At 38.0% G+C, this 27,987-nt stretch overlaps 3 protein-coding genes and 1 long non-coding RNA gene across 4 annotated transcripts; 2 read left to right on the plus strand and 2 right to left on the minus strand.

Annotated features, from left to right (window-relative positions):
- Positions 1 to 7,069: 7,069 nt before the first annotated feature.
- On the minus strand, positions 7,070 to 8,796 carry LOC145229927 (uncharacterized). The gene is made up of 2 exons (XR_013860515.1): positions 8,494 to 8,796; positions 7,070 to 8,071 (listed from the first exon to the last, which is right to left on the minus strand). It is a non-coding gene; the product is annotated as an uncharacterized LOC145229927 (long non-coding RNA).
- Positions 8,797 to 11,176: 2,380 nt separating this feature from the next.
- Positions 11,177 to 23,406, plus strand: LOC145229531 (uncharacterized). The gene is made up of 10 exons (XM_080094886.1): positions 11,177 to 12,162; positions 12,342 to 12,392; positions 12,707 to 12,979; positions 13,328 to 13,618; positions 13,929 to 14,319; positions 18,526 to 18,638; positions 18,836 to 18,886; positions 19,216 to 19,470; positions 19,809 to 20,099; positions 20,902 to 23,406. The coding sequence occupies exons 1-10, from the start codon at positions 12,113 to 12,115 to the stop codon at positions 21,383 to 21,385; spliced, it is 2,250 nt and encodes a 749-aa protein (XP_079951012.1). The 5' UTR covers positions 11,177 to 12,112; the 3' UTR covers positions 21,386 to 23,406.
- On the minus strand, positions 16,408 to 17,956 carry LOC145229058 (baculoviral IAP repeat-containing protein 7-B-like). Its single transcript, XM_080094312.1, has 2 exons — positions 17,178 to 17,956; positions 16,408 to 16,585 (listed from the first exon to the last, which is right to left on the minus strand). The coding sequence occupies exons 1-2, from the start codon at positions 17,447 to 17,449 to the stop codon at positions 16,474 to 16,476; spliced, it is 384 nt and encodes a 127-aa protein (XP_079950438.1). The 5' UTR covers positions 17,450 to 17,956; the 3' UTR covers positions 16,408 to 16,473.
- LOC145229057 (quinone reductase-like) lies at positions 23,378 to 26,461 on the plus strand. The gene is made up of 5 exons (XM_080094311.1): positions 23,378 to 23,570; positions 24,117 to 24,214; positions 24,580 to 24,718; positions 25,394 to 25,536; positions 25,845 to 26,461. Exons 1-5 carry the CDS (start codon positions 23,444 to 23,446, stop codon positions 25,941 to 25,943), a joined length of 606 nt encoding a protein of 201 aa, XP_079950437.1. The 5' UTR covers positions 23,378 to 23,443; the 3' UTR covers positions 25,944 to 26,461.
- Positions 26,462 to 27,987: the final 1,526 nt, after the last annotated feature.

Genomic DNA, 27,987 nt, shown 5'->3' on the forward strand with positions numbered 1-27,987 from the left:
TTTATATCTGAGGCGTTCTACATAAAATTCAAAAGACTTAAAAACCGAAGATGGACGTGTGAATCGATACAATGAACTTTTTAGCAAAAAACAATCTGCTACGTATACATGTATTTCAATATTGACACTTTGAATAAGAAAATTACAAAATCTTTACCCTTTGTAAACTTTGACCGATTTCAATATTTGAACATATGGTCTGGGTTCATTGTAGCGAAGATAAAGTATTCTTGCACGATATACCATATGGTACGTTTAAACTATCGTATTTTACTTATACTGTAACCTGCTTTAAAACCATAACTGAATATACGAAACTGTGGACTTATCTTTGCCTACCGACCACGCTTACATTGTGAAATTGCCCACGTCGTGTTCGGTTCTTATATTGTCGCGTAAGATGTACCCACAATCCAATGTGGCTAAAGTGGTGTCTCTGGTGTTTAAAATAGCCTATCACGTTGCGCAAAAATCAGTGGCCTTTTTCGGTATTCGGTGTAGCCAATCGGACTGCGCATTGGGCGCGCCACAACAGACGCCGATTGTAGCGTCACAACAGCTTGATCAAGCCAACCACATCGGATTGTAAACAATTGTCCACAGTTACAGTCGTCAGTTCCAGAGTAAACCACCAGTCGGTGTTTCCCCAGGTTTTTTTCACTCTCAATTAGGCGTTGGAAATACTACCGGAGGTTGAATTCTTGCAGTACAAGTATCTGGAAGTGACTTTAGATCAGTGCTTTTCAACTGGGTGTATCGTACACCCCAGCGTGTACCATAATTTTTTAAGGGTGTACCTCTTTGATAGGGTGTACTGGGGTGTACCAGATTCAACATACCTATGGCCAGGTATCACTATAGGCAGATTTGTGTTTTAGAGACTTACTGGAGTGTACAATACATGCTACAACTGTATTTCAAGTGTACGTAGCTTGTGGATTACTATTTTATATTTGTGGCGTCATAATTTAATATTTGTTTATTAGTCATGGTTATTTTTGCATTAAAAAGTCAAGTTACAGTTTTTTGGGGGTGTACAATTTTTAAGTTCTACCATTTCAAAAAAGATAGACAAGCACTGCTTTAGGTTAAACAAGACTGTACACAGATCTTTTCTTGACTATACGGGTTAAAATGTGTCCAAATCAAACAGAATGCGATTGTTCCACAACAATGAGCTTTCAACGTCAAGAACAATTTAAAGGTAAGTGTATATTGAAGCTGTAACAAGAACTTTTGAAATATACTGATTGCGAAGCAAGTCTTATATTCGATCAAAAGATTGATCTAAGAGGAAGAGTCGATCCAGCGGTACGAATCCCGAATCAAAGAGGAAGAGTCGATGGAGCAAGATCTCTATGGAGCTCCACAACCTAATCTGCATCATTCAAATTTTATCACATCTTCATCTCCCGCCGCTTTGGAGTTGCAAAACGGAAGCAGAAAACTAGTCACCGCAAAACTGACGCACATACCTATGACGTCATCACTATTGACGTCATCAACCGCTGAAAGTCAAGATGTCCTAATGCGTGATATCGACAATATCAAACAGGAGCAGTTGTGTAAGATTTGTCTCGACGCTGAGAGCGATTTGCGTGTTGATGAATTGCGGTCACGTGTGTTGCTGTTCTGCTTGTGCCTCGACGACCTGTCAGATCTGTCGCGCGAAACTCGATAAAATCGTCAAGTTTTACCGACACTGATCTGAATTTTGCTGTAAAACTTATTTAGGCCAATTGAAACTTCTGCTAAAATTACCTGAAACTTTCACTACAGAATTTCGGTTTGGCCCTGATTGTGTTTTATTCTGCTCAGGTTGATAATATCTGTGTTCTTTTCACTGTGTTGTTGTGCTTTGTTGTTGTTTGTAGTTGCATGTTTGTTGTACTTTTTTACCCATCTTAAATTTTGATGTGATAAACTTGTTTAGTTTTTGCTGACTAATCAGTTTTGTTTAATGCATTTAAATGATTCAAAGAAAAGTGTGGTTATAACTAGTGATGCACCGAAGTTTCGGTTGGCCGAAACATTTCGGCCGAATACGCTGTTTTTCGATGTTTCGGTTTCGGCCCGAACTTTTTTGAAAATTCGGCCGAAACCGAACTTTTTGATTACAAAGAATTAATGCCCAAACTATCATTTTCGCCAATATAAAACGTCATAAATTAACTAATTGTGGTATCTATAAAATACGAGCCATGTTGTCTGCAAAATATTGCAAGTTTAGTAAAGCTTCTAGATAGATGGTGTAGGCCTTAGTGATTTTGATTTGTCATAATTCACTTCACTCGCATCAACGACACAAGGTTCAGTTGAAAACATCTATAAGAACAGGATTTTAGATTCGGCCTGATTCGGCCGAAATTATTCGGCCTCGTGGCCGAATATTCGGTTTCGGCCCGAACCTTTTTAGGCGGGTTCGGTGCATCACTAGTTATAACATTACATATGCATAAAAATGGATCTAGTCAACCTAGTCAATAAAACATACAAATTTTATTATTTATTTGCTGTAAGCTGAACTCATGCGATTCTACTAGTGTACAAAATCGATGTTGAAGACAAATTTCATGATACGCAACCTTTACCAATGTTATTTACAAAAAATGTGCCAAGGCAAAAGATTTTTGAATAATATAAATGAAATTACACGACAATAAACAAATGCAAACTACTACACAAAGGTTTACCATTTGTTTCACAGTTTAAATAACTTACCAAAGTGCAGCGCATTGCGGTATATACATCATAACCTTTCAACCAACAAGGAAAATGGAAAACAATAGGCAGATCTTAACAATACCATCCTAGTACAATATTGCGTTGTAACATTTGGTTCAACCTCCATCAACTTGCTGAGAATGGGTACGAGGGGCAGTTTGGAGCACATCTTGGACGTACTGCATTCCCTTACACCCAATCACAAATCCACATCTAAAAAAAGAGGAAACTTACTTATAGTGCCACTAGTTTACATTGGACATTCGTGAAGAGTTAGGGCTATCACGATTTTACGAAATCTTTTACAAATCACTTCTTAATTTCAAATCACAATACCGGCTGATTCGGTATAGCGCCTTCAATGGGCCTGGCGTACTGTGAGACCGGCTGATTCGGTATAGCGCCTTCAATGGGCCTGGCGTACTGTGATTTACATATGAGTGTGCCGTGATCGCTGGTCTGCATAGACGCTTCAGGGCTGATCCCAGTTATGAATTTATGTTAATTTCAAATCATTGCGACAAACAACAACTTCGTAAAAAAGTTTCATCAAACTTTCATTTACTCGCATATTGTAAAACACCTAAACGCTGTGTGAAAGAGGGGGAAATAAGTTGTTAATATTTTACTTCTTCATCAAACATATACTTTGTGTCCGACCTTATCAGACATTGTATTCAGTGCAAACAAATACGCGTAACCCCAGACAATTTAAAACATCTTTATATGTCACTATTTTAATGGACAGTAAACCTTGCATACACACAACACAATCATAATTACGTTGGAAACGACTTTGCATGTTGAAACCAAGGATCTTCGTTTCTTTCCAATTTCAGCAAAACATTATTGCAATAAAAACACTTCACTCGATCTGGGGGGGCGAGGCAGAAAAATCCAGCTTCAGCAAATCGCTGTATTGTCGAATCGGTGTGCATTGTCCAAGTGTTTCTAAAACTGAGCAACCTGTCAATGAAATTTTGAAACTGTCGATGACGAGGTTCGGTTGTTTCGTATTTGTTGCTGTTCGCATTTCCTCGAATATTCATTTTCTTTGCTTTGCGTTTCACTTAAATTCAAAAGGTTTCAACCTTAAGCAATACAAAGTTTTAGTAATAATAATCCACTACTTTTATGTTCAGCATAACTTTGTTATTTTGCATCATGAAACTATTGTACTTACACCCTTGCTAATGTTGTAGGTATATAATGGTGAAAACCAATTATAATTTATGATAGTACATTAAGATTACGTTTTGCTGGGTCTTGGTTTAAAACCGTAGAAAACATGTATTGCTACATTTTCAAAGTTACACCTAGCACTGTGTTCTACACCAAATGACCGGGGTTCAGCTAATACAGTTTTGTGACATCTACGTCACAACCCGGCTCAGCCAATCGCGCTTGTCGAAAACCAACCACGTTTGGAGACCTTGTAGCCGAACCATGTAACAAAATGATGCGCCCACTGGGGATGCAGCATTGCTTGCTTTGCCTGTGACACTACTCCATAACCCGCCGCCCAGTTCCACATTCTCTACACATACTGCGCTACGTTCAAGCAACCGTTTGCCCCGCCGCCCAGTTCCACATTCCCTACACGAACTGCGCTACGTTCAAGCAACCCTTTGCCCCGCCGCCCAGTTCCACATTCTCTACACCAGGGGTGTCAAACGCATGCGGCCCACAAAGCCCTCCAATGCGGCCCACGAACTCTCAACAACAATTGTATTATTTTGTCAGATATATGTGCGGCCGTAACCATGTTCATTAAAATATTTGTACTGGCGGTCGTGACGCAATTAAAACTCTTTTGCCAAATATTTTAAATTATAACTACTCTAAATAGATTTTATGGTACTGGAAACAGCATTACTAGCCTAGTAGCCATATGCGTCAGATTTTTTGTACGCCTATTGTGTGCAAACAGTGCGGAAAAACGGAAACCACTAACGTCACAATATAAATTATGACGTAATAAACAATTAAAACTGATGTTAACACTGTGCAGCTCAATCTGTGCATCAAGTTGGAAATTAATCTGGGCTTTTAGCGCGTCAATAGTTGGTATATATGTGATTTTAACCTATTTCTTTACATCTGTAATTTTAAAATAAAAACCAGCAGGTAATTGGCGACTGTTAGTGAAATAAGGATCTGCGATGCGGCCATACTAGCGAAAAGGTTTTCAAGTGTACAAAACTAGATTAAAAATCACATGCGGCCCTCGGCACAATTTCCAAACTGCAATGTGGCCCACGAACCTCACGAGTTTGACACCCCTGTTCTACACGAACTGCGCTACGTTCAAGCAACCGTTTGCCCCGCCGCCCAGTTCCCCATTCTCTACAGTCTACACGAACTACTCTACGTTCAAGCAACCGTTTGCCCCGCCGCCCTGTTCCACATTCTCTACACAAACTGCGCTACGTTCAAGCAACCCTTTGCCCCGCCGCCCTGTTCCACATTTTCTACACCAGTGGTTCTCAAACTGTCGTACACTTACCACTACCGGTACGTCAGGGCTTTTCAGGTGGTGAGCGAGTAGCTTTCTGCTACACTTAATTCAAGCCATATCAAGAATTGCTGCTCGAATGACCCAACTGATCCGCCCTGTTTTTTGCAGAACCAATGTCTAGGACGTTTTTTAGGAATTGCTAACATGCTGGTTTCATAAATTAGCTAGTGTAGTCAAGAAAAACTGTTGGTTTACCCAATAAACAAGACTTAGGTGGTACACAGCGATAGAAAAAGTCGCCAGGTGGTATGCAATCAGTATAAGTTTGAGAACCACTGCTCTACACGAACTGCACATTTTCGACAGACACATACTGCGCTACGTTCAAGCAACCCTTTGCCCCGCCGCCCAGTTCCACATTTTCGACAGACACATACTGCGCTACGTTCAAGCAACCCTTTGCCCCGCCGCCCAGTTCCACTTTTTCGACAGACACATACTGCGCTACGTTCAAGCAACCCTATGCCCCGCCGCCCAGTTCCACATTTTCGACAGACACATACTGCGCTACGTTCAAGCAACCCTTTGCCCCGCCGCCCAGTTCCACATTTTCGACAGACACATACTGCGCTACGTTCAAGCAACCGTTTGCCCCGCCGCCCAGCTCCACATTCTCGACACATACTGCGCTACGTTCAAGCAACCGTTTGCCCCGCCGACCAGTTCCACATTCTCGACACATACTGCGCTACGTTCAAGCAACCCTTTGCCCCGCCGCCCAGTTCCACATTTTCGACAGACACATACTGCGCCACGTTCAAGCAACGCTTTGCTCCGCCGTCCAGTTCCACATTTTCGACAGACACATACTGCGCCATGTTCAAACAACCCCTTGCCCCGTCGTCCAGTTCCACATTTTCGACAGACACATACTGCGCTACGTTCCCTTTGCCCTGCCGCCCAGTTCCACATTTTCGACAGACACATACTGCGCTACGTTCAAACAACCCTTTGCCACGTCGCCCAGTTCCACATTCTCGACACATAATGCGCACAAATCTGTCTCTTTCCTGTTTACAATTGATATGAGCTGGCACAAACCACCCTTATTCAGAAAAACGTTGGCACGCGAAATCATTAATACATGGAAATAACAAGCAACTTGGCACGCGTCGCTTGAAAGATTGCCGACCCCTGGTCTATAGCCTTGCTCAAATTTTTTTCTGAGTTCAACACTCAAATATATCTTTGTGTTCAGCGTAGCTAACAATAAGTATTATTACTCTTAGTGCATAACATTAAACTCGCATATTTTTTTGTGTTTATATATTTTTGTTTTTTTGCGTCCTGCATTAAATCATAACAGTGTGGTTTGAAACAATTTCAAAATAAATCGACCGACCGTCACTGTGCACTTGAACGGGTGCATTCAGCCTTTATATAGCGGTATAGCCCTTATTGCCATCTACGTCAGACAATCAATTCCGCACAGCCAATCACGTGTCGTTTAACGACAACGGTGTGCGTTGGGCTCAAAGGTGGTTCGATCCTGCGAATCAGACCACAACGTTAGGGACATCCCAAGCCGGTATACGACTGCCTACCATTGGAAACGCAAGGAGACGGTTTCTACTTAAAATATGATGTTAACTACTTTGCTATTAAATGTAGAAATGCAACACCAAGCTCACCAATTGTTTTGGAAACCGGAAGAAAATATACAAAATGGAAAATCATCAGTAAGTCAAGCAAAACAAGCGGTTACGTTACAGCCAGTCGGTGTTTCCCCAGGTTTTTTTTCGTGAAGGGAAGGAGAACTTATCAGGACGTGGAGTTGGTTCGTGCAGTACAAGTGCCTTGCAGTTTTCATGCCTTGACTTTGGGAACAAGAGTGTACGCAGTTCGTTTCTTGAATATACTGGATAAAATGTCTCCGAAACAAACAGAATGCGATTGTTACACAAACAATGAACGTTCAACAACAAGACCAATGCACTAGGTAAGTTTTTATTGATGTAACAAAAAAGTTTTATTCGACTCACGTTCATTATATCTGTATTTTCACTGTGTTGTAGTGCTTTGTTGTTAGTTTGTATTTGTATGTGTGTTATACTTTTTTACTCGAATTAACTTCTAATGTGACAATCTTGTTTCATTTTTGTTGACTATTTAGTTTTAAAGATTTCAATGAAAATGTGATCATAATATTGCACAAGCATACAAACAAATATAGTCCACCTAGTAAATAGAACAATGTTAGATTTTTATATATGATTTTTTTGCTACAACCTTACTCAATGGATTTAAATTACGAGACAATAAAAACATGGCGAGCTAAATCTAATTATGGCACATGACTATAGAACCAGGATTAAAAAGCTCTAGTAAAACTTCATAGCGCATCAAAATGGAACACTAAAAGTATAGAAGTACAAAGCATCGAATTCTACATAAGTGTGTCGTGGTCGCTAGTCTGAATCGACGCTTCAGGGCTGATCCCAGCTATTCATCTATGTCTTAACTGATTCAAAGAAAGTGTAACAATTTAAAAACGCTGGATTAAAAGAATGGTCCTTGCTAGAAATTAACTAGAAACGACTGAAAATGAAATAGGCAAAGGCAAAAGCCAGGATTATCAACGCGTGACTTCTAACAAACGCACAAAATGCACAACGGTTTCCAGCTGGATTTGGATTAGTTGCAGTATTTAGTTGTGAACGGTTGCGTTCTGGTCGTCGGCGATTTCGGTTTTGGTCGTTGTTTCGTCTTGCTGTTCGGGTTGGGTGTGTCCTTGCTGTTGCATTTTGAGTCGACTCATTCTCGACGGAAACGGTTTGAAGAACGTCCTGTACGAATTGTTGTCCCTTTTGCGAGATGAGATAACCGCACCTAAAAATTAATGAATTTACAATTATGCTACCCTCTTTAGTCTTTCAAGGTGACCTCACAGGTTCAGAGGTCGATTAAAAACAAAGTATTTGTAATAAAACAAAACAACACGAATAAACATCTAAACTACACAGACACAGAAATATGGTTATGTGATAGTGCAATGAGATGGTTGAAAACGGCATGGATACGAAAAAATCTGGATTTTTTGGCTGTTATATACCTATAGTTGCAATAGTAGCAAAAACCTTTTAACGCTCTTAAAATAAACCAAACTAATTTTCTCTGAAATGGCAGTTTAATTTTGGCACCATTTTGACTTCCGCAGTCGAGTTGTGCACCCCATGGACGAGCCTTGACGTCTGCTAGTATAGCTTACTAGTTTGAACCGTTTTAACTAAATATAAGGATAGCATACTTACGTCGGGGAGGCCTTTGCGTGCTCAAACCAAGGATCATCATTTTTATGCCATTGTTGTAAACTTATGTTGCAGTAGAAGCATCTGACTTTATCCCTGATGCCAGTATAGTAGAACCCGGCACTGGCGAACTGGCAAGGCAGAGCATTCGTATTGTTGGGCCAGTTTGGTAGGTAAGTTTCCACTCGTTTTCCGAACTCGGCCATTTCTGGGCGGTGAGGTTGTGTAAATTCGTATCTAATTTCTTGCGGGTTGGCATTTGCGTCAAACGACATATCAGTCCACAAATTTAGGCGTGAACAAAAAAAAGCTGAAAAAAGTAAACAGTCACATCAAAACAAATTTAAAATGATCACATTATTCAGAAAAAAAGTCTAAAAATGCAAGTCCTTGGGGTTGGGTTCAGCAACATTAAAAGTTAAACTTAGACCCAACATCCCCTTCCCTGATACGCTTTTTAGATTGGGCATGTTTTTCCTATAAATTTTTTGTATACATTCTTGCATGTTAACTGTAATTTTTAGGATTATTTAGAGTTCTGCTTTTTCTTTATCTACTTCTGGTTGTAAAACGGTAAGGTTCTCTGGTCAAACAGTACTTGTGAACTCAAGGCACAATATTTACGTGGCATGTCGCGTTAAAAAGAGGAACCAACAGGAAATGAGCACGGAATGACACTGCAATTTAGTGCTTCCGCAACAGTTTCCATACACATTGCATCGCTTTTCAATACGTTTTTGAAACATTTGTGACATCTTTATGTTAATCACGTTATTTTACTGTAGAGATCTCACCTATTATTTCACATTTTGTAGTTTTCTGTTGCGAATTAAATTTAAATTGTTTACGCAGACACCTCAGGTTTTATACATAATTATTACGCGTGGGACATGATCTTTGTTCTTTTATGGCAACATAGGGACCGCTGCGTTTTGAGTGTTCATTCTGTTTGTTCAATTTAGTTGCGTGGAACAAGCCTATGGAATTAGGTACATTTTTGCGTTAGTGGCACACTTCTTTTTTATTATTATTATTATTACGATAACAAGTAAAATGAGAAAGAATACGAACAAGACAAGAAATACGCGGCGTTTGTTGGTTTTAGTTGCAAGTAGGAATTCCGAGTGTTTTAGCGTTTTTAGGGAATAAATAAATCTTTGCAAGGTTGGTTTACTTTGCGCGTATTTGCTCTGAAAAATAACATATCGCGCACACAGAAGGATGCAGTTCAGTAACAGTTCTTGGTCATCAGTTCCAAATAAACATAAGATAGCACGAGGTCTAACATCAATTAACAGTTTGCTGGAAATCCACGCAGTAACATTTTCCCAATACTTTGCAGTTACAGTACATGAGTAAAAAAGATGTAAAAGGGTTTCTGGAAAATCTTTACAGAAAACGCACTGTTGTGAGGGTACTATGCCAACTGTATATAATTTATCATTAGTTATTATGGCTCTTAAATTCAATTTCATTTGAAAGGCTCTTAATTTTGTTTCTATCGTACAAATTTTGTATTATTGTATATGTGTCCCCAGTTTGGTATGTTCGTTTCCGTACCCAAATCCCTTCCCCACATTTCCTGTTGGTGGAGGGGTGATTCTGTTGTGTAATCTGTTACATGTAGGTAGGCTTGTTTTACCTCGCTAAATTTGGCGATTGTGTTAGTGGCACACTTAATTGCTTGTATTGTGGATTAGCTTGACGCTGCTGCAAGTGTTAAGCAGGCTGCATTTAAATACAGCAAAAAACCCCCAGCTTGAATCATTTCCGGTGGTCAATACCGTAGGGGACAAACAAAAGGGGAGACGGAGTGACATCATAGTATACTAACTATGGTGACATTGCAAATTATCATCGACAAAACCGCTTCTGCGCGCGTATGTGTGTGTGAGCATGCGCGAGCGTATGTTGCGTTCAAGCGTTGCCTGTAAACTGTTTTTAATCCACGTTCACTATACAAAAGATAGCCCTAGTGTAGGGTTACCATATCTGATTGGAACAAATTCCGGACATTTTTAATAAATACCGTTCTCGAAATCAAATGGGTGCCGTATTGCGTTTCATGGAACCGTGTATCAAAAGCCGCACAGACAACAGTAAACATAAACATCCTTGTTCGCAGAAATAGGTAAGAAACGAAACAGTCAATTTTGAAAGTTATCGTGATGAGGCATTTTACCCCTTTGAGAATTGTAGGCTATTAAATACCGATTTTCGGACATTAAGAGCGTATTTGAAAATTATGTTCGGTCACAGATTACCCCTGAATTCCGGACAAGTCCGAAAAATTCCAGCCGTCTGGTAACCCGAGCCTAGTACAAAATGCGATTTTCCAAAATTTGTTTTGAAGAAATGACTCATGTAAATAGGTTATTCAGTTTACAGTGCCGTATTAGTTTATGGAAACAATACGCTCTTCATAACTATAAAAGTATTGAACCCTGTCATGGCCCTAGTATAAAGATCAGATTAGCATTGTACCTTTAAACTCTATAACATCTTATTTTACGCCGCCTTATCAATCGCACTTATGTCGTTTTTCACTCAAGTATTCTTTCAGTGTGAATATTCTTGATTACAATTATTACCGTTTGCGTCTACTTTTGCCTAAAATGTTACAGCTATATTTGTAAACCTCATCCTTCGTATCATTTGCTTCTAAAGTTCCTTTATTTTAGACACAAGCATTTTAAGCAAGGCATATGAAACACATAACACATAAAACGTAGGCAATAAAAACCTGCAATAAACCTACCTCGATGACCCAACTGCTTCTCTCTGTGCTGTTTTAACCCATCTAAGCTAGACCTTAAACCCGGCGTACATTTTTACACCCACGAAGTGCATTGTGACGTCACAAAAGCGAGCGGTACTGAAACTCGAACAGCCAATGACTGAGCTGAAAAGTCACGAGGACAAATCGTCAGAACGTGTTTTTCTAGGAGATTTTACTGAGTTGTTAATTTGGTAAGAAAGGTTTCGTTTTGGATTATGTTCAGAATAGTAAATCATCAGATAAATATTTGAAATCCCTTGACATTGACTATCCACAGGTATTTAGGAGTGGTAACATCACCAGTTATTCCAAACTCGATGTATTGATAAAAACATTACACGTTTTATTATTGTAATTTGTATCAAATGTCATTGCAGTACATAAAACCAAAACAATTGGTAAATCTCTATCAGGTAAACTTTGTGTATGCGTATATTAAACAGCAAATTGCACCTTGCAACACAAAAGGAAATTTCCAGGGTTTACAGAAAACAATGCAAAACCTCTGGACCTTTAAAGGAACTGCAAAAACGCCATAAATGGAATAACTCATGGTGTTAACGTGTCTCAGTACTAGCACATTTTGGCTGAATCATGCCGTCGTTTTACTTCATCGCACACCAACACCGAACACAGCTGCCCGTTGTGGTGCTTTTAGGTGATTCCCCTCGTGGTGTTGGCCAACGCGGTGCTGGTGGAAACTTGTGACGCACGCTTTGCCTTTTTTCTTGTTTGGATTGTGCTATTCCTGTTCAAATTTCTGGTTCTTTGCCCTTGACGACTGTCAGAAGAGTGGTGTGTTTTGCTGTACTGTTTCGATTTTTCTAGTTTTTTTCCACCAATATGGATTGTAGCGACGCATATTGTCCCCCAAAAGACCAGCAAAGATCAAGGTAAATTGTTGTGAACTGAAATAAACTATATTTTGTATCAAATTTAATTCCTTAACGAAAGGTGTTTGGTTGATGTTTGATCCGTGTTTTATAAAACTGTTTACAATGACTGCGAAACTTGACTTTATTATAATCTATAATTGTTTTTTTGATTTATCAAGAGTCGTTTATATGCGCAGGTTAAACATCAAGGCGAATCAGTACAGCGAAACATCAGGCACACGAGAAAGGTTAGTTAAATTAAATAGATATAATTTTATTTTTTTATTTCTCGTACTATTTAGATTCAGTTTTGGTTAACTTTGAATAAGGCCAAAATCTTTTAGAGCGAAGGGAATTTCGTAGGGTATTGGGGAGTAGAAGCGCAATACGGACCTGAAAAGAAACACGTAAACAAAGTAATGGCGCTTGTCCTTTAGTCTGTGGGGGTGTAGAGCTCGATATGACCTTTGTGCGTGGTTCAATCCTCGTCAGCACACGCATGAAATCACAGTTGCGCCATTTCAACATTGCACAGTCGGTACATGAACGCTCGAAATTACAGGACTGATTTGCCACACAGAAATCATACTGATGTCGCAAACGGAAAAAGGCAAACTCCCCATCGACCAGAAATGTCGGAATTCAAGAGTCGAGTGATGACATTTTCACGAAACTGGCCAAATCACATCAAAGCAACTGTTGTACAACTTGCTCAGGCTGGTTTATACTATCTGGGAACTTCAGATCGGGTGAAATGTTTTCACTGTAACGGGGGTCTGAAGGACTGGGCGAGAGACGATGATCCCTGGTTTGAACATTGCAAATGGTATCCAAAGTAAGTTTTTCGTCACATAAACTTAAACCTGAATTATGGTCAGTTATAGGCCTACGCATCTGAAACGGGTTAAGGAAAAAGTTTTACATTTGTTAGTTTGTTCAAAAAACTTGTTTTAACAGTCATGTAAAACATATATAAAGTCAAACACATTTTAGAATTTATTTCTATGTTTTAAGCTGTTGTAAATTTGTCTCAGTGGAGAATATGGATGTTAACAACTATTTATGTCGCTTTTACTTAAAAGCTATGGTACTTAGTTTAAATAAATATACGTTTATAACGATCTTACTACATTGATTCATTGTCAGTTTGAGCTTACTTTAAACTTATTTTACAACTTTTCAGTTGTGAATTCCTGAGAGAAATGAAAGGCCCTGATTATGTCCATTGGGTTTCAAGCCAGTTTCCCAACCTCAAACGACCCGTTGTTCACAACAAGAACAAGCTAGTGTCAAGCATTCAAAGTGCCTTAAACGATGTTCCACCACCTAAAAACCACTCCCAAGCTGACACAGATGTACCAATGACCACCTATGACCTGACTGGTGAATTTGAAGAGGCCAAGAAATCTGAATTGTACACAGAAGCTCTTGGCTTTGGTTTCGACATGCAAGTGGTTGAGGCTGTAGTTAAAAAGTAAGTTTCCGAGTCTGTTAAAAATCGCAAATTGATTAAAAAGGTAAATGCCAAAACGGTTGATTTCGGTATATGTTCAGTATTTTTAACAAAGTTAAACCGAAACTTCCTTTTTAATGGCTGCTTAGTTGTAGTTTTTAATTCGAATTTGGACAATGCTTTCTCTGTTTCATTGTAACAATGCTCTTTGAAACCAAAAATTGTGAATCATAGACATTCGTTGAAAATGGCCTTTTAGTGACAAGTCTAGTCCATATGTTGTTCAAGTCCTACGTGCTGACCTCTTATACGAAAATTTTCTTTTGTGCAGACATTTGGAAACAGAACACGAAATGTACACGTCCCTTATGAGGCTTGTTACAGATGTACAAGAATATGTGCCACCCTGTGAAAAAACGTTGTCATCTATCAACACAACAGAAGCTAATGAAAGTACACTAGCAGAAACAAATGAACTTTCAACAAGAACTAGACAATCAGCTGGTATGGCTTTAATGTCACCTTTCCCAAATAGTAAAAAAGTTACCTACAAAAAACCTGCCTCACCGTCTGAGCATCAATTACCAGTCAAAAACACTGTTATTCTGCCAGCTGCATCAGCACAGGAAGAAAATAAAGGGGAGTGTAATTCGGTTGAGGAAGATCTATGCAAAATTTGTTTAGATTCGAAATGCGACTGTGTGCTTATGACGTGTGGTCATGTGTGTTCTTGCGTTAACTGCGCGTCTGCTCTGCGCATGTGTCCAATTTGCAGAGCGCATATTGAAAGTATTGTCAAATTTTATCGCAAGTAACAGTGTGTGCACTTAAATGTTGTTGTTATTGAGTCAGGGTGTATATCGGTGTTGTTACTTTCTAAGCTTTAAAAGCGTATCATCTCTTTTTTTAACAGAATTGTTATACTGTACGGCGTACGCTGTTGAGTCAGAGAGCACAAGGTTTCAGCCGAATTAGTTGTATTTTTGAACATGTTTTGCAAAGACCATTAAAATTTTCGATCTAGACTCAAGGAGCACCAAGCCAAGGCTAGGACGTTAACCTGGTTATTGGTGCCAAACGCCTTGATCAATGCCTCAGGAATTCTTGCCGCACTCTAATTCATGTGTGTTTTTGTCACTGACTAATTGCCCCTTATTACTAACTGTGCTTCGACCTTACTTCCTGTTTTATGTGAAGAAAGTTGAGTTTATTTACCTTGAAATGGCAACAGAGAATGTTGAACGGTTTGAAGTTTTGCACAGAGACACTGCCTGATTATATTTTTATTCATTATTGCAGTTTAATTGGTCATTAAAGTTTAAAGCTTTTAGTCCTTGCGTTATAATGAATCAAAGCACGAAGCTTTTGGTTGGTTTTTCTGTAGCCAGACTTTGCAAATTATTTTGATCATAACAATAAGGTGCAGCCTAAAAAAATAGCCTCTTTTTTGTCGTGCAGTAAAACAGACATAGGAGGTTTTTTCTAGTTGTAGTCATTAATAGGAGACAATCGATCTTAAATCACTATTTATGACGTAATAAACGCGTTGTATCGTCATCATAAGATAGTTTGAAGCACAATGTGAAACGCACCAAAGATATGCGGGATAATTTAAGGGGCTTTCCCTGGTGAAGCCGCCAGACCAGCGGTGTACACGAGCCGGAGTTCCGGAGTGTCCGGAGCCGGATTTTGCCAAAATTTGCCGGAGTCTAACCGGAGCCGGAGTTTATGTTTTATCAGGCCTGCCGGAGCCGGATCCGGAGTTAATTTTGCGTTTATTATTGCTTCGTTATGACAACAATTGTCTGTTACACCGGAGTATTATCAGGAGTCGGAGTCTGATTTTGCGCTATTTATTTAATATATTTAATATTTAATTTTGTCGGACCCGGAGAGGAGTCGGAGTCTAAAGAATCAGACTCTGTACACCTCTGCGCCAGACACGGTGTTGGAAAAACCGTATGACAAATACGAATCCCTTTGTCCCCTTTTTTTCAAATTCATATGACTGGATGTTGCTGTGTCACTGTGTGACGTAACATGAGTGCGCGAAGTAACTAAACAGTCACCTGTCGTTTGCGGAGAGAACCTTTTCCACAACCTTTAAGAAATGCCTTGCTACTGTTGGTAACAACGCTTTACTAATAAAGCAATTGTATAGAATGTATTGTTGAAGCATTGTATGCCTCGTTGGATTGCAACACACTTGACCAAAAGATTACGTCAAACACACAAGAGTATAGAAATGCCATACTAGCACAAGTTTGTATGGGAAATCATCGATGTTGGATTGATTTGTTGTGATTTGCACAGAATGAAAAAATGCCAGTGTTAATTTAGAAGTAAAACGGACAAACTATTGATTGTTCTCTCCCTGTAAGAAGCAACCAATGTAAGCACCACGTATGGTACATGTTTGCATTAAAATCTTGGCCGAGTGGTCGGCGGCAATTAGCCCACATACAGACACTCGAAAACACATAAAAAACGAAATGAAACAACGAGTATGTAGATATGTAGCGAAACCAAGAACAAAAATGAAACAATCAACCTTTTTCCATACCGGTTTAAATAAATTCTTTAAAGTTGAAAACAATAGTTGTCATCCCTAACACCACTGGTTAAAGCATATCTAACAACGATTGAAAAAGAAATACAAGACAAAAGTCAACGCCACGAATATCATTGCATGACTTCTGACAAACCCACAAAACACACAACGGTCGCCAGGTTGGTGTAAACTAGCTACAGTGTATTGTTGTGAACGATGGCGTCTTGAATGTCGGCGTGTCCGGTTTCGGTTTCGGCTGTTGTTTGTTCTAGCTGGTTGGTTTGGATGTGTTCTTACAAATGTATTTCTGAATCTGAGTGACTCATTATCGTCGGAAACTGTTTGAAGAACGTCCTGCACGAATTGTTGTTCCTTTTGCGAAATGAGATAACCGCATCTGACAAAGAAAGAGAATGTCAAAAGCAAGTTGTGTAGACCTATATTTGAAAATGTAAAAGCATGAAGTCAATAAATGATAAGCTGCAGACAGTGCACACTGTTTCGACCTATAATGTCTCATCAGTGCAGCTGGTGACAAGACATAGGCCATATTGGCGAGTGCAAAGCCATCCAACGGCACTCCAGTTTATTAGGAGTAACAGGCTTCCCATGCTTTACCTGTGCTGTGTAATGCCACAACTGGACATGCGCCTGTTACTCCCAAGTAACTGGAGTGCCATTGGATGGCTACACTAGCCGATACGGCCCATCTTTTGTCACCAGCTGCACTGATGATACCTAATAGGTGGAAGCAGTTTGCACTGTCTGCAGCTTATGTTTGAAAAGATTTAATATGGTTCAATATACGATGTTTCTTAAATAAAGTCACAAATAATGTCATGCCAATTTTCCTTTACATTTGCTACAAAAACGAAGATATTTATGAAAGTCTAAAGGGCAAGAGAGCAAAAAAGTTTAAGGACTACTGCACTATGGTATTCTTTAAACTTTAAACCAGTCTGTAATAAAAAATAGTTGCCGACTAGCGTAGCCGACATATTGACTGTACTCTAGAAGTATGGTGCTTACGTTGGGAAGGCCTTTGCGTGTTCAAACCAAGGATCGTCATTTATGTTCCATTGTTGTAAGCTTCCGTTGCAGTAATAGCATCTAACTTTGTCTCTGATGCCAGTAAAGTAAAATCCGGCATCTGCAAACTGGGAAGGCAGAGCGTTCGTGTTCTTCGGCCAGTGTGGTATAAATGTTTTCACCCTTTTCTCGAACTCTGCCATTTCTGGGTGGTGTGGCTGTGTAAACTCGTATCTAGTTCCTGTCAGGTCGGCATTTGCGCGAAACGACATACCAGGTTACAAAATCAGGCATGAACACCAAAACTGAAACAAAGAGTGGTGCAAAAGCAAGTACAGTAAGCAGGAAAAATACGATCAAACGTCGTATTTATAGTAAACTGTAACTAGAAATAAGTAACTTAGACTCAACAGCCCTGCAGATCATTTTCATACTGACACCACTGTGACTGTTTGGCGATTAAGGAAATTCCCCAAGCATATGGCGGTTTAGCATTTTTTGGAAAGTGGCTTTTGGGCATTGACACTATTGTAAGCCTTTATTTAATATTTACGTGGCAAGGCGAGTTCACACAGAAGAGAAAAATGCCTTTGAACTATAAGGAATGACTCTGCAAAATCGGCTGAATACCTCTTCTAGAGTAAACCGCTTTTTTGTTAGTCTGATCCTTTTTCCTTTTTCTCTCCATGTTGACCCAAGGAAGCGGGGTTTCTTTTTACAACATTCCCGGTCATATGCGACGGCCTACTGTGCAGCGCAGAGCGTTTATATATACCGGCCTTTTTTTCTTTTTTTGCTTTTGCGTCAGAATCTCTGAACCTCCGACAAATAAGTTACATTGCCCAAGTGGCACATCGCACAGCTTTCACAAACAAATTGAATAGATTACGTTTACACATAGTCAAAAGGTTCCAAATACCCCTATATAATAGTTAGCTAGTCACAAAACATAGTTACATTCATGTAAGTTATCCTTAAGTAACAAGGGATACTGTATGTTTTTTGTTTAATTAAGCACAAAAGTTCATTTTTCAACAAAAAGTAAATTATCAGGGTTGATACTAAACAAAGTAAAAACTTGTGTCCTTAAAGGGCGGAACAACAAATAAAAATGCAACCATCGCACCACCATATACATGATTCACTCATTTTGGTCTCCTCACCCGTAAAGTGACGCGGCGACGCCAAAGCCAGCACCGAACACAGCTGTCCCTCCGAGGTACTTTTAGGTGATTCCCTTAGTGGTGTTTGTCGACGCGGTGCTGGTTATGAGCTTGTGACGCACTTTTGCTTTTTTCATGTTCGAACCAAGCTATTCCTGTTCGATTCTCTGTTCCTTTGCGCTTGACGACTGTTCGAAGGTTGGTGTGTTTGCTGTACTGCTTCGACTTTTCTAGTTTTTTCCACCAATATGGATTGTAGCGACGCATATTGTCCTTTAAAAGACCAGCAAAGATCAAGGTAAATTGTTTTGAACTGAAATAAAGTATATTTTGTATCAAATTCAATTCCTTAACCAAAGGTTTTTGGTTGATTGTGTTCGATCCAGGCTTTTGTAACTGGGGTTTTACAAAACTGTTAACGACGACTGCAAAACTTGACTTTATTGTAATCTTTAGTTGTTTTCTTAATTTATCAAATGTCGTTTATATTCGCAGGTTAAACATCAAGGCGAACCAGTACAGCGAAACATCAGGCACAAGGAAAAGGTTAGTTAAAATGTATGGATACCATGTCTAGTTTTTCATTGTTTCTCGTATTTTTTAGATTCAGTTTTGGTTAACTTTGGATAAGGTCAAAAAATCTTCTAGAGCGAAAAAATTGGGGAGTAGAAGCGCAATATGGACCTGTAAAGTAACGGGTCAAATAAGCAATTGCGCTTGTACTTACATCTGCGTGGGCGTCGAGCTTGGTATGCCCTTTGTGCTTTGTTCATTCCGCGTCAGGCAGCACACACATGAAATCACAGTTGCGCCATTTTAACATTCTATGGTCGGTTCATAAACGCTCGAAATCACATGACTGATTTGACCCACAGAAATCATACCGATGTCGTAAACGGAATAAGGCAAACTCCACATCGGCCTGAGATGTCGGAATTCAAGACTCGTGTGATGACATTTTCACGAAACTGGCCAAATCACATCAAAGCAACTGCTGTACAACTTGCTCAGGCTGGTCTATACTATCTGGGCACTTCAGATCGAGTAAAATGTTTTCACTGTAACGGGGGTCTGAAGGACTGGGCTAGAGACGATGACCCCTGGTTTGAACATTGCAAATGGTATCCAAAGTAAGTTTTTCGTTTAACTTTAATTCCAAGGTTGCCTACGCGCCGAAAAGGGTTAAGGAAAAAGTTTTACATTGGTTAGATTTAAAAAAAAAACTTGTTTCAACAGTCATGTAAAACATAATGTTAAGTCAAACACTTTTTGAAAAAAAAAACTTTTTTCGATGTTTTTTGCTGTTGTAAATTTGTCTCTGTGGAAAATACGGGTATTGACAACTATTTATTACGCGTTTGCTTTAAAGCTGGTAATTAGTTTAAATAAATATACATTTTCAACGACCCTACTACATTGATGCATTGACAGTTTGAGCTTACTTTAAACTTACCTTTCAAATTTTCAGTTGTGAATTTCTAAGAGAAAAGAAAGGCCTTGAATACGTGCATTGGGTTTCAAGCCAGTTTCCAAACCTAAAGCGACCAGTTGTGCACAACAAAAACAAACTGGTGTCAAGCATTCAAAGTGCCTTAAACGATGTTCCACCACCTACAAATCACTATCAAGCTGACACAGATGTACCAATGACCACCTATGACCTGACTGGTGAATTTGACGAAGCAAAGAAAACTGAATTGTACCAGGAAGCTCTTAACTTTGGTTTCGACACACAAGTGATTGAGGCTGTAGTTAAAAAGTAGGTTTTTAAGTTTGTTGATAATTGCAAATTGATCAAAAAAGTAAATGCTAAAACAGTTGCTTTCGTTAGATATTTTGTATTTTTAAACGAAGTTTAGCCAAAACGTGCTTTTCACTTCTACGTAGTTGTAGTTTTTAATTCGAATTTGGACAATGCTTTATCTGTTTTGTAAGAATGCTCTTTGAAACCAAACAATGCCCTATTGCGCTAGACAATTGTGAATCATTGACATTCGTTGAAAATGGCTTTTTATTGACAAGTCTAGTCCAGTGCTTGTCAACCTTTTTTGAAGCGATACACCCTTTTAACGTTCGCTCAAAATTTGTACACCCCAGTGAAAAATTTATTCAACCCTGTAACACACTGATTCTGTGGTCCTAACAGAAAGAATGATGAGCAAACAGAAATAATGATGAGCAACAAGCCATAATCCACTTTCTACTTAAAAAATAACTACCATTAACAACGATTATGAAGTGAAATATTAAACTATGACGTCACAAATAGAGTTTTGCAGCTTAAAATCTACGTACACTTGAGATGCATGTTGTGCCATATATTGTTCACTCCAGTCAGTCTGTTCTAAAACTAAAACCTGCCTATTGTGATACCTAGTCATAGGTATATTATATTTTGTATATGGTACACCCCAGTACACCCCATCAAAGTGGTACACCCGTTAAAAATTATGGTACACCCTGGGGTGTACAATACACCCGGTTGAAAAGCACTGGTCTAGTCCATATGTTGTTCAAGTCAAACGTGCTGACTTCTAATACGCAAATTTTCTTTCGTGCAGACATTTGGAAACAGAACACGAAATGTACACGTCCCTTATGAGGCTTGTTACAGATGTACAAGAATATGAGCCGCCCTGTGATAAAACGTTACCTTCTATTAGCACAACAGAAGCTAATGAAAGCACCCCAGCAAACACAAATCAACCATCACCAACAACTAGACAGTCTGCTGGTATGGCTTTAATGTCACCTTTCCCAAATAGTAAAAAAGTTACCTACAAAAAACCTGCTTCACCGACTGAACATCAATTACCAGTCAAAAGTACCGCTATTATGCCAGCTACGTTTTCACAAGAGGAAAATAAAGGGGAGTGTAATTCGGTTGAGGAAGATTTGTGCAAAATTTGTTTAGATTCGAAATGCGACTGTGTGCTTATGACGTGTGGTCATGTGTGTTCTTGCGTTAACTGCGCGTCTGCTTTGCGCATGTGTCCAATTTGTCGAGCGCATATTGATAGCATAGTCAAATTTTATCGCAATTGACAACGGGCTGGTGTACATACGAATGTTAACAGTTTATTAGGTTTAATAGCCATGTGATGTCTTCAGGAGGTTTTTAGGACATTTTAATGTTTTTAGTTCGATTATCCGACTTTTTACTATTCCACTAATCATTGTAAAGAACAACGTGAATTTTGTGTTTGATTATCGACAAATTTTTTTGCTTAATTAAACGCAGCAGTTTAAATTGTTTTCATGTACGTAGTCTATTACGTTTTGTTTCTTGAAATCAGTTCTCTACCTGATATAACAACGACAATTTGTAACCGATGAAACAGAGAATTTTAATTCTTATTGATGGAAAAGAGATTTTAAAAACAGATTAAAAGGTGATTAAAAAGGTGTTCTTTTTTATGCACTGTAATGTAAGAATTTTTTAATTTTATTGGGCATCGCAAAAAACTGTGTGGCATTTCTGCAAAAAAATAAATTGATGGTTTAGCCCAGGGGTGGGCAACCTTTGTCACTGTAGGGCAAAATACAATTGCGATGATTAGATCGCGGGCCCCACCGTTACCGGTATATAACACAAGGTGAATTTATTTTGTTGCATACCAAAATGCTTTACTACAAGTTTAATTCACATTTAATTCTAGCAGCATATTGTCAGGTCGCAGAAAAGTAGCACCAGGCGCACTAATGTGCTCAAAAATATATAATAATTGGACTCGTTTGCCAGTAGGCTACATTTGAAATCTCGCGGGCCGCACAACTTTAATCAATGGGCCGCAGGTTGCCTACCCCTGGTTTAGCCATTTAAAAAGTGGTTCGGTAATATTTGAAAACGATACTGTTCAGAATAATTGTAAATCCATTTGTAAACTGAATTAAAAACAAACAAAAATTTCCAAAGAACCCAATACTGCCACCTTTCGGTTGTCGAGAAAAACTGCACCTCAACTTTGTTATTTAATTTTTAGGGTGATTTGTAAAATTTTAGCAAAATCTAGAAAGTTATTTCTTAAAAAAGGTTGCAAACGGTCCTTGTAACCTACATTCATGGACTACTTAAAAGTCTCACGTTAAAAAACCTTACATCAGCGAGCATTATCACGCTCAAATGTTAGAACCCAAAAGTTTTATTCGATTTGGCTGATCAAATTCGCGTTAAAGCCCACCAGTTTTTTTAAAATCAGACAATTTATGTGTTTTTCCCTATACCTGCTGTAATAATTTGGACACAAAATGGCGTCCATGCGGCTCTATTGCGTAACAATGGGTTGGACTTGGACTACATGTTTTATGTATACTTTGCATTGAATCAGGCAGATTAATGTAATAACTAATAATGTAATGCAGTAGATTTTTTTATTGTTATTTCAAAGGTTGCTGTCGATGCTAAAAATGCGTGTTTGATATTTCGCAATTTGTTGCATTAGTATTTGCTGCATAAAATATGTTTGCCTAGCTAGTATAGAGATACAATTACTTTTACTTATATTGCACATAAGTTAATGAAATGGTTGTATATTTGTCAGTAAAAAGCAATTGAATAAATTAAATAGCATTCATTGTTGTTGCAAAACAAGGATTTAAAAAACATAACTTGCATACAATTGCGGTTGCCAACAGATCAAAATTAGTTTATTAAATATGCCTGGCAACAACACTATATTTACCAACTAAAACTGTTTGAAATAGTTGTATTTCAAATGTTTTGCTAAGCAGCAAAGCACATAAGTATCGCATTGGCAAATTTTGACATTTGGTGCTTTTTAAGTTTTCTGTTCAATCAAAAACATAAACTTACACTATAAGCTGATGCTGCCAGCTAAAATATCAATTTTATATTGCTCTTCTGGCATTCGTCCTGATCTATAAAATTGATAAACTTAGGCACCAGGTTTATGTGAACAGCAGTAGGTCTATAAACTGGTGTTCAGCTGTGGGGTTATTGGAATTATTGTTTAAGGTGGTTCCCATTAAAATAATCTGGGATTGGCTATGTTGGTAGCTGCAATTCGCAACATTGAAAAACAAGCCTAATTACATTTTGTTTTTAGTCAATTTTCTTACAGTTCTTGACATTAACATTGTACCATGAGCAACGTATGGAAAAAAGTGGTTGTATTTTTGGGATCAACTCGCAATAATAGAATTGGAGACAGAGTTGGAAAATTTGTCTGTCGAAAACTCAAAGAAAAGAATCTTGATGTTATCTTTGTAGGTAAGAAAGCTTCCATATTTAAAAATATTTATATTGAGCTTTATATAACAAACAAGAGCTATTTCTTACCATCCAAAAACAGTTTTATTTCTTTCATGTGGTTAAGGCTTACCAAAGTATATTTGGAAGCTTTTTGCTTGAATGAGGTTTTCGTTTTATTTTTTACCAACAAATTTCTCCTAGGAACACGTTACCTAATGTACATAACGTGCAAGTCAGTGGTCGACAAAAAATGAATATAATTTATAATGGGCCTAAATTGGGTCACCTTTGTTAGTAATTCTTAGTACTTATTTAGCCATGTTATTTGGGCCTCAACCTGGCCATCATGCAGGATAAAACAAGTAATGTTAGTTTTCGTTACTAAACTCTTTTCAAACATTGATTCATAACACTTGTGGTAGTTGTTACCTCCTTTATTGTTTGTAGACATTCTAAATGTGAAAGTTTCCACTTTATATATATAACAACAGATATGTTATGGTTAACATTATACTTTTTTAAGTTGTGTTGGTTTAAATATAAAATGTATTTCCCTGATTGTAGATCCTGTGGAGTACACTCTTCCACTCTTGAACAAACCATGTCACTTCTACAGAGGAACTGAAAACCCCCCTCAACAACTTTCAGACATGGACAAACACGTAGGTTTATAGCAAAAAACGTACTTGCTGCTTGTTGCATAAAACTGGTGAATAAAACATTACCCAAACATATAAATGTTATTAGCATGAAACGTGGTGGGGTTGGGCAAAGTTCAATTCAAACTTTACCCTATTAAAATAAATTACATAATATGTGGTTTGAGTCTTTCAAGCTATGCTATTAGCAGTTTTATATGATTTTCTAATTTATGTTTAGATTTTAATATTCTTTTTATAGCAATTTTATTTAATAAGAACCTTTTGTGATACAAACTTGTGATCTTTCAATTTAATTGAATTATCAATAAACGTCTTGAACAAGTTTACTGTTTTTTTCTTGTTCACCTTGATATTATTTTAAACAGATAATTGAGTCTGATGCCATTGTGGTGGTTTCTGCAGAATACAATCACTCCATTCCACCAGCTTTGTCCAACACTTTGGATCACTTTGGCCCAAGATCTTATGAACGAAAACCTTCTGCAATCATTACCTATTCTCCAAGTATATATGTATTGTTTTGTGCAGCCAACAACCTATTGACTTTATTAGACTGATAGACTATAGGCCAGTGGTTCTTTACCTTGTCCTGAACTAACTAAGTATAAAACTCCCTCTTCATTGGCAAAACCAAATGCAAATTTATGAATCAGAGGTTAGACGAAGGTCTTTTGAGGTACAAATACCCAGCAAATGTTTTAATCAAACTATAGGGGTATGTAGTTGCTACAAATAGCAATTTTTATTTACTGGATGGTAAATATGGAACGTTGTAACTAGGTTATATTTAACGTAACAAAGAACACTGTGTGCACTGTTCGTAAGCACCAAAACAACGAAACTTTGTTGGCAACAAAAACATATGGTCAAAAGGACAATGTATCTGAAACCTAGGATGTAACTTGTTGGGGTTCGACCAAACGCTAAAGAATATTGTAGAAGTTTGGCCATGATAGAAAGGTTAAGAACCACTGATTTAGGTTTTTAATTTTTTTTATCAAAATCATTTGTCCTATTACTAACATTGCTTGATTTAAGATATGTACTATATTTCTGCTCCCCCTGTTTATAAATGGAAACACCCTACAGTTTGCTGACACTCACTTTCATAAATATGGACATAGACAAATAACGTGTATACAGGACAGGTTCTGGAACAAACAACTTTTTTGCATACAGGTGTAGTAGGTGGTGCAAGGGCTGGAATGCAACTGCGTGCAATGCTTGGTGAACTTGGATGCATTTCTATATCTAACATGTTCACAATCTCGCAAGTACATAAATGCTTTGATGAAAATGGCATGCCACTTGACACAGAACCGGTAATAAAACCAAAATAGAAAAAAGGGGACAAAAGAATGACTATTTTGACCCGTGTTTGATATATCTGTTATATGTAACATGTGTATGTCAAATTCCATTATAATTGCTTGTGTATATGTCTTGTATTGCACAATGTAATAGAGCATTAATAAGTTCTTACTCAACAAACAGTGCAATGTAAAGTTTTAAATTCAGTATTTGGCAACAAATTTATTCTGGTGTAAAATTTGTTTGTAGTTTAGTGCTTTTGCTGTTATTCTATTTCTATACTTAATATCTGATGCTAATTATTTTGTTGCTCTTTAAGGGTTCTCACATGGATTCGGGAATTGAAAGATGTCTGAAACAGTTAGAGTGGTGGGCCAACGCTGCTAAATACCAGAGAGATACCAATGGTGGCTTTTAGATAATACATACAGCAGATTCAAGGCCCAATGATAAATGTATATGATACGGTTGCTGCAGATAAATTTGTATGTTGCAAAACAAATATTGCAAAAAATTTGAGACTCCATTTGGCTATTCTCAACACTTTTAAACAAACACCTACTCGTGAGGGTTGCACTGTTTTAAATTTGTGATGTCTATTTTTTGATCACCCTGCATAACAAGGCTACAACATTTGCACTGTTTTTATGTAGTCTTATTGGCCTTGTATATTACAATATGTGTACCACCTAACCCAAATATTTACCTCAAACTAACTTTAAGCGCCCAAGGCCTCCAATGTTGCACTTTGAATAAATACAAACTTACCTTAGCAAGCTTTAAAACCACTGAAAATGATTTTAAGCTGATAAAACTTTTTGCTATCTATCTTTGAGTGGTGTTGTTAAGTATCGTTGTACCTAAATACACAAATGTTCAAAAATTCAGCATATGCCCTTGTTGCCAGCTTTATAAATACACACTTGCACTCGCATATACTGATATCTGTTCTTTGTTGTTGCCTGTTAGCATAGGCGTAGAGTTTTAAAAACTACCGGGGGTGCGCCGTTTGATTTTCCAAAAATGATGCCTATACCATGTACAGTATTTGTACCCCTATAAGACCAAATAACGACAATTTTTACGTGCCATAGCATGTAGTTTCTATCACATTGATTTGCGAATAGTCACTTGGCGCAATTTCTTTGATTTTGATTGCAACGTTTGCTCTGCGTCTAATGACGTCTGATGTAACGACGATTTTCTGAATCAGCCATTTTAACAACGATTAAGTTTAAAGTAACGTGTTACGGCGGGAAATAAAAGTAAGGCAATTCACGCTAAAAAATAAAACAGCCGACTATGTATTGTTGACGCTTAAACTTAGGTCACCTTGGAACAAGTTTAGGCCGTTGCAGAGCTTTGCAAACGGACATTAAACTCGGCTTACGAATTAATATGTTAACTATTTTTATATTTTTTTTTTATTGCAGCGAGTTATTGCGACAAATAATACTAAAACGTTAGTCTATAAGTCATGTTTATATTGCATTAAAATGCCCATTTATTGCGAAACAATTACAATTGTTACGTTTCAGCCGATGTCTGTTCGATCAATGGCTTGAATGCAAGCGTTTGTTTAGCTGGAAACACGTTTTAATTAACCGACGTAACTTGCACAAAGATGCGATTTTGACGTTATACATAGGTTACGGCCGGGGGTGCGCCGCACCCCCGCACCCCCGTACTCTACGCCAGTGCCTGTTAGTATTACAGTGTTAGGTATTTTACAATGATCTTTTTAGAGGTTTAAATTTCTCTTAGTTTTCATTGTCTTTTTTGGCAACACTTTGAAGTGGTCTGTCCCCCAACAAACTTCTCCAAAACAAGCTAAATAGGGTTGGGGGACTGCCTTAAACAGTAAACACGTTTTTTTTGTTCAATCAGTTTTGAGGTTAGTTCAAATAATCAGTCATAACTAGGGCAATTATTTTTTGACATAAAAAAAGAAAAATTTTGACCTACAAATTGAAAATTTTGACCTTAAAAAACTTTTTTTTGACAAAATTTTGACCTATGAAGAATTCAAGTAGTTAAATTACGCATTATCGTTCAAAAAGTTAAAATATGGCTAGGCTAATCTAACTAGAACGAAAGAATCTGCAAAAGTCTAACAGAAGGGCAAAAATCTGAACATAGACCTAACCCATTCTGAAACGGGAATGAGCTAATTAAAAATCACTGCCAAAAAACTGCAACTAAGACACAACGAAAATTATTCAATACATTTGTATAAACGAAAGATACATGAAGTATCTAAAGCAAAACCGAAGCAAGAGCTGCACCTAACCTGCAGCTGCCGTAAAATGAGTTGGGACCTACCAAAATTTTGCACGTTTTGAGGTGTGTTGAGCATCACGCCAGATCAACCTAATTGTTTCACTCACTTGATGGTTTATGATTCGCAATAATTGGGGCAATGGGCCAATTACAACAGTATAAAGTAGGATACAAGGTGTAAA

The sequence above is a fragment of the Phallusia mammillata genome, chromosome 5 (assembly GCF_965637545.1).
Source record: "Phallusia mammillata chromosome 5, kaPhaMamm4.hap1.1, whole genome shotgun sequence".
Taxonomy (NCBI): domain Eukaryota; kingdom Metazoa; phylum Chordata; class Ascidiacea; order Phlebobranchia; family Ascidiidae; genus Phallusia; species Phallusia mammillata.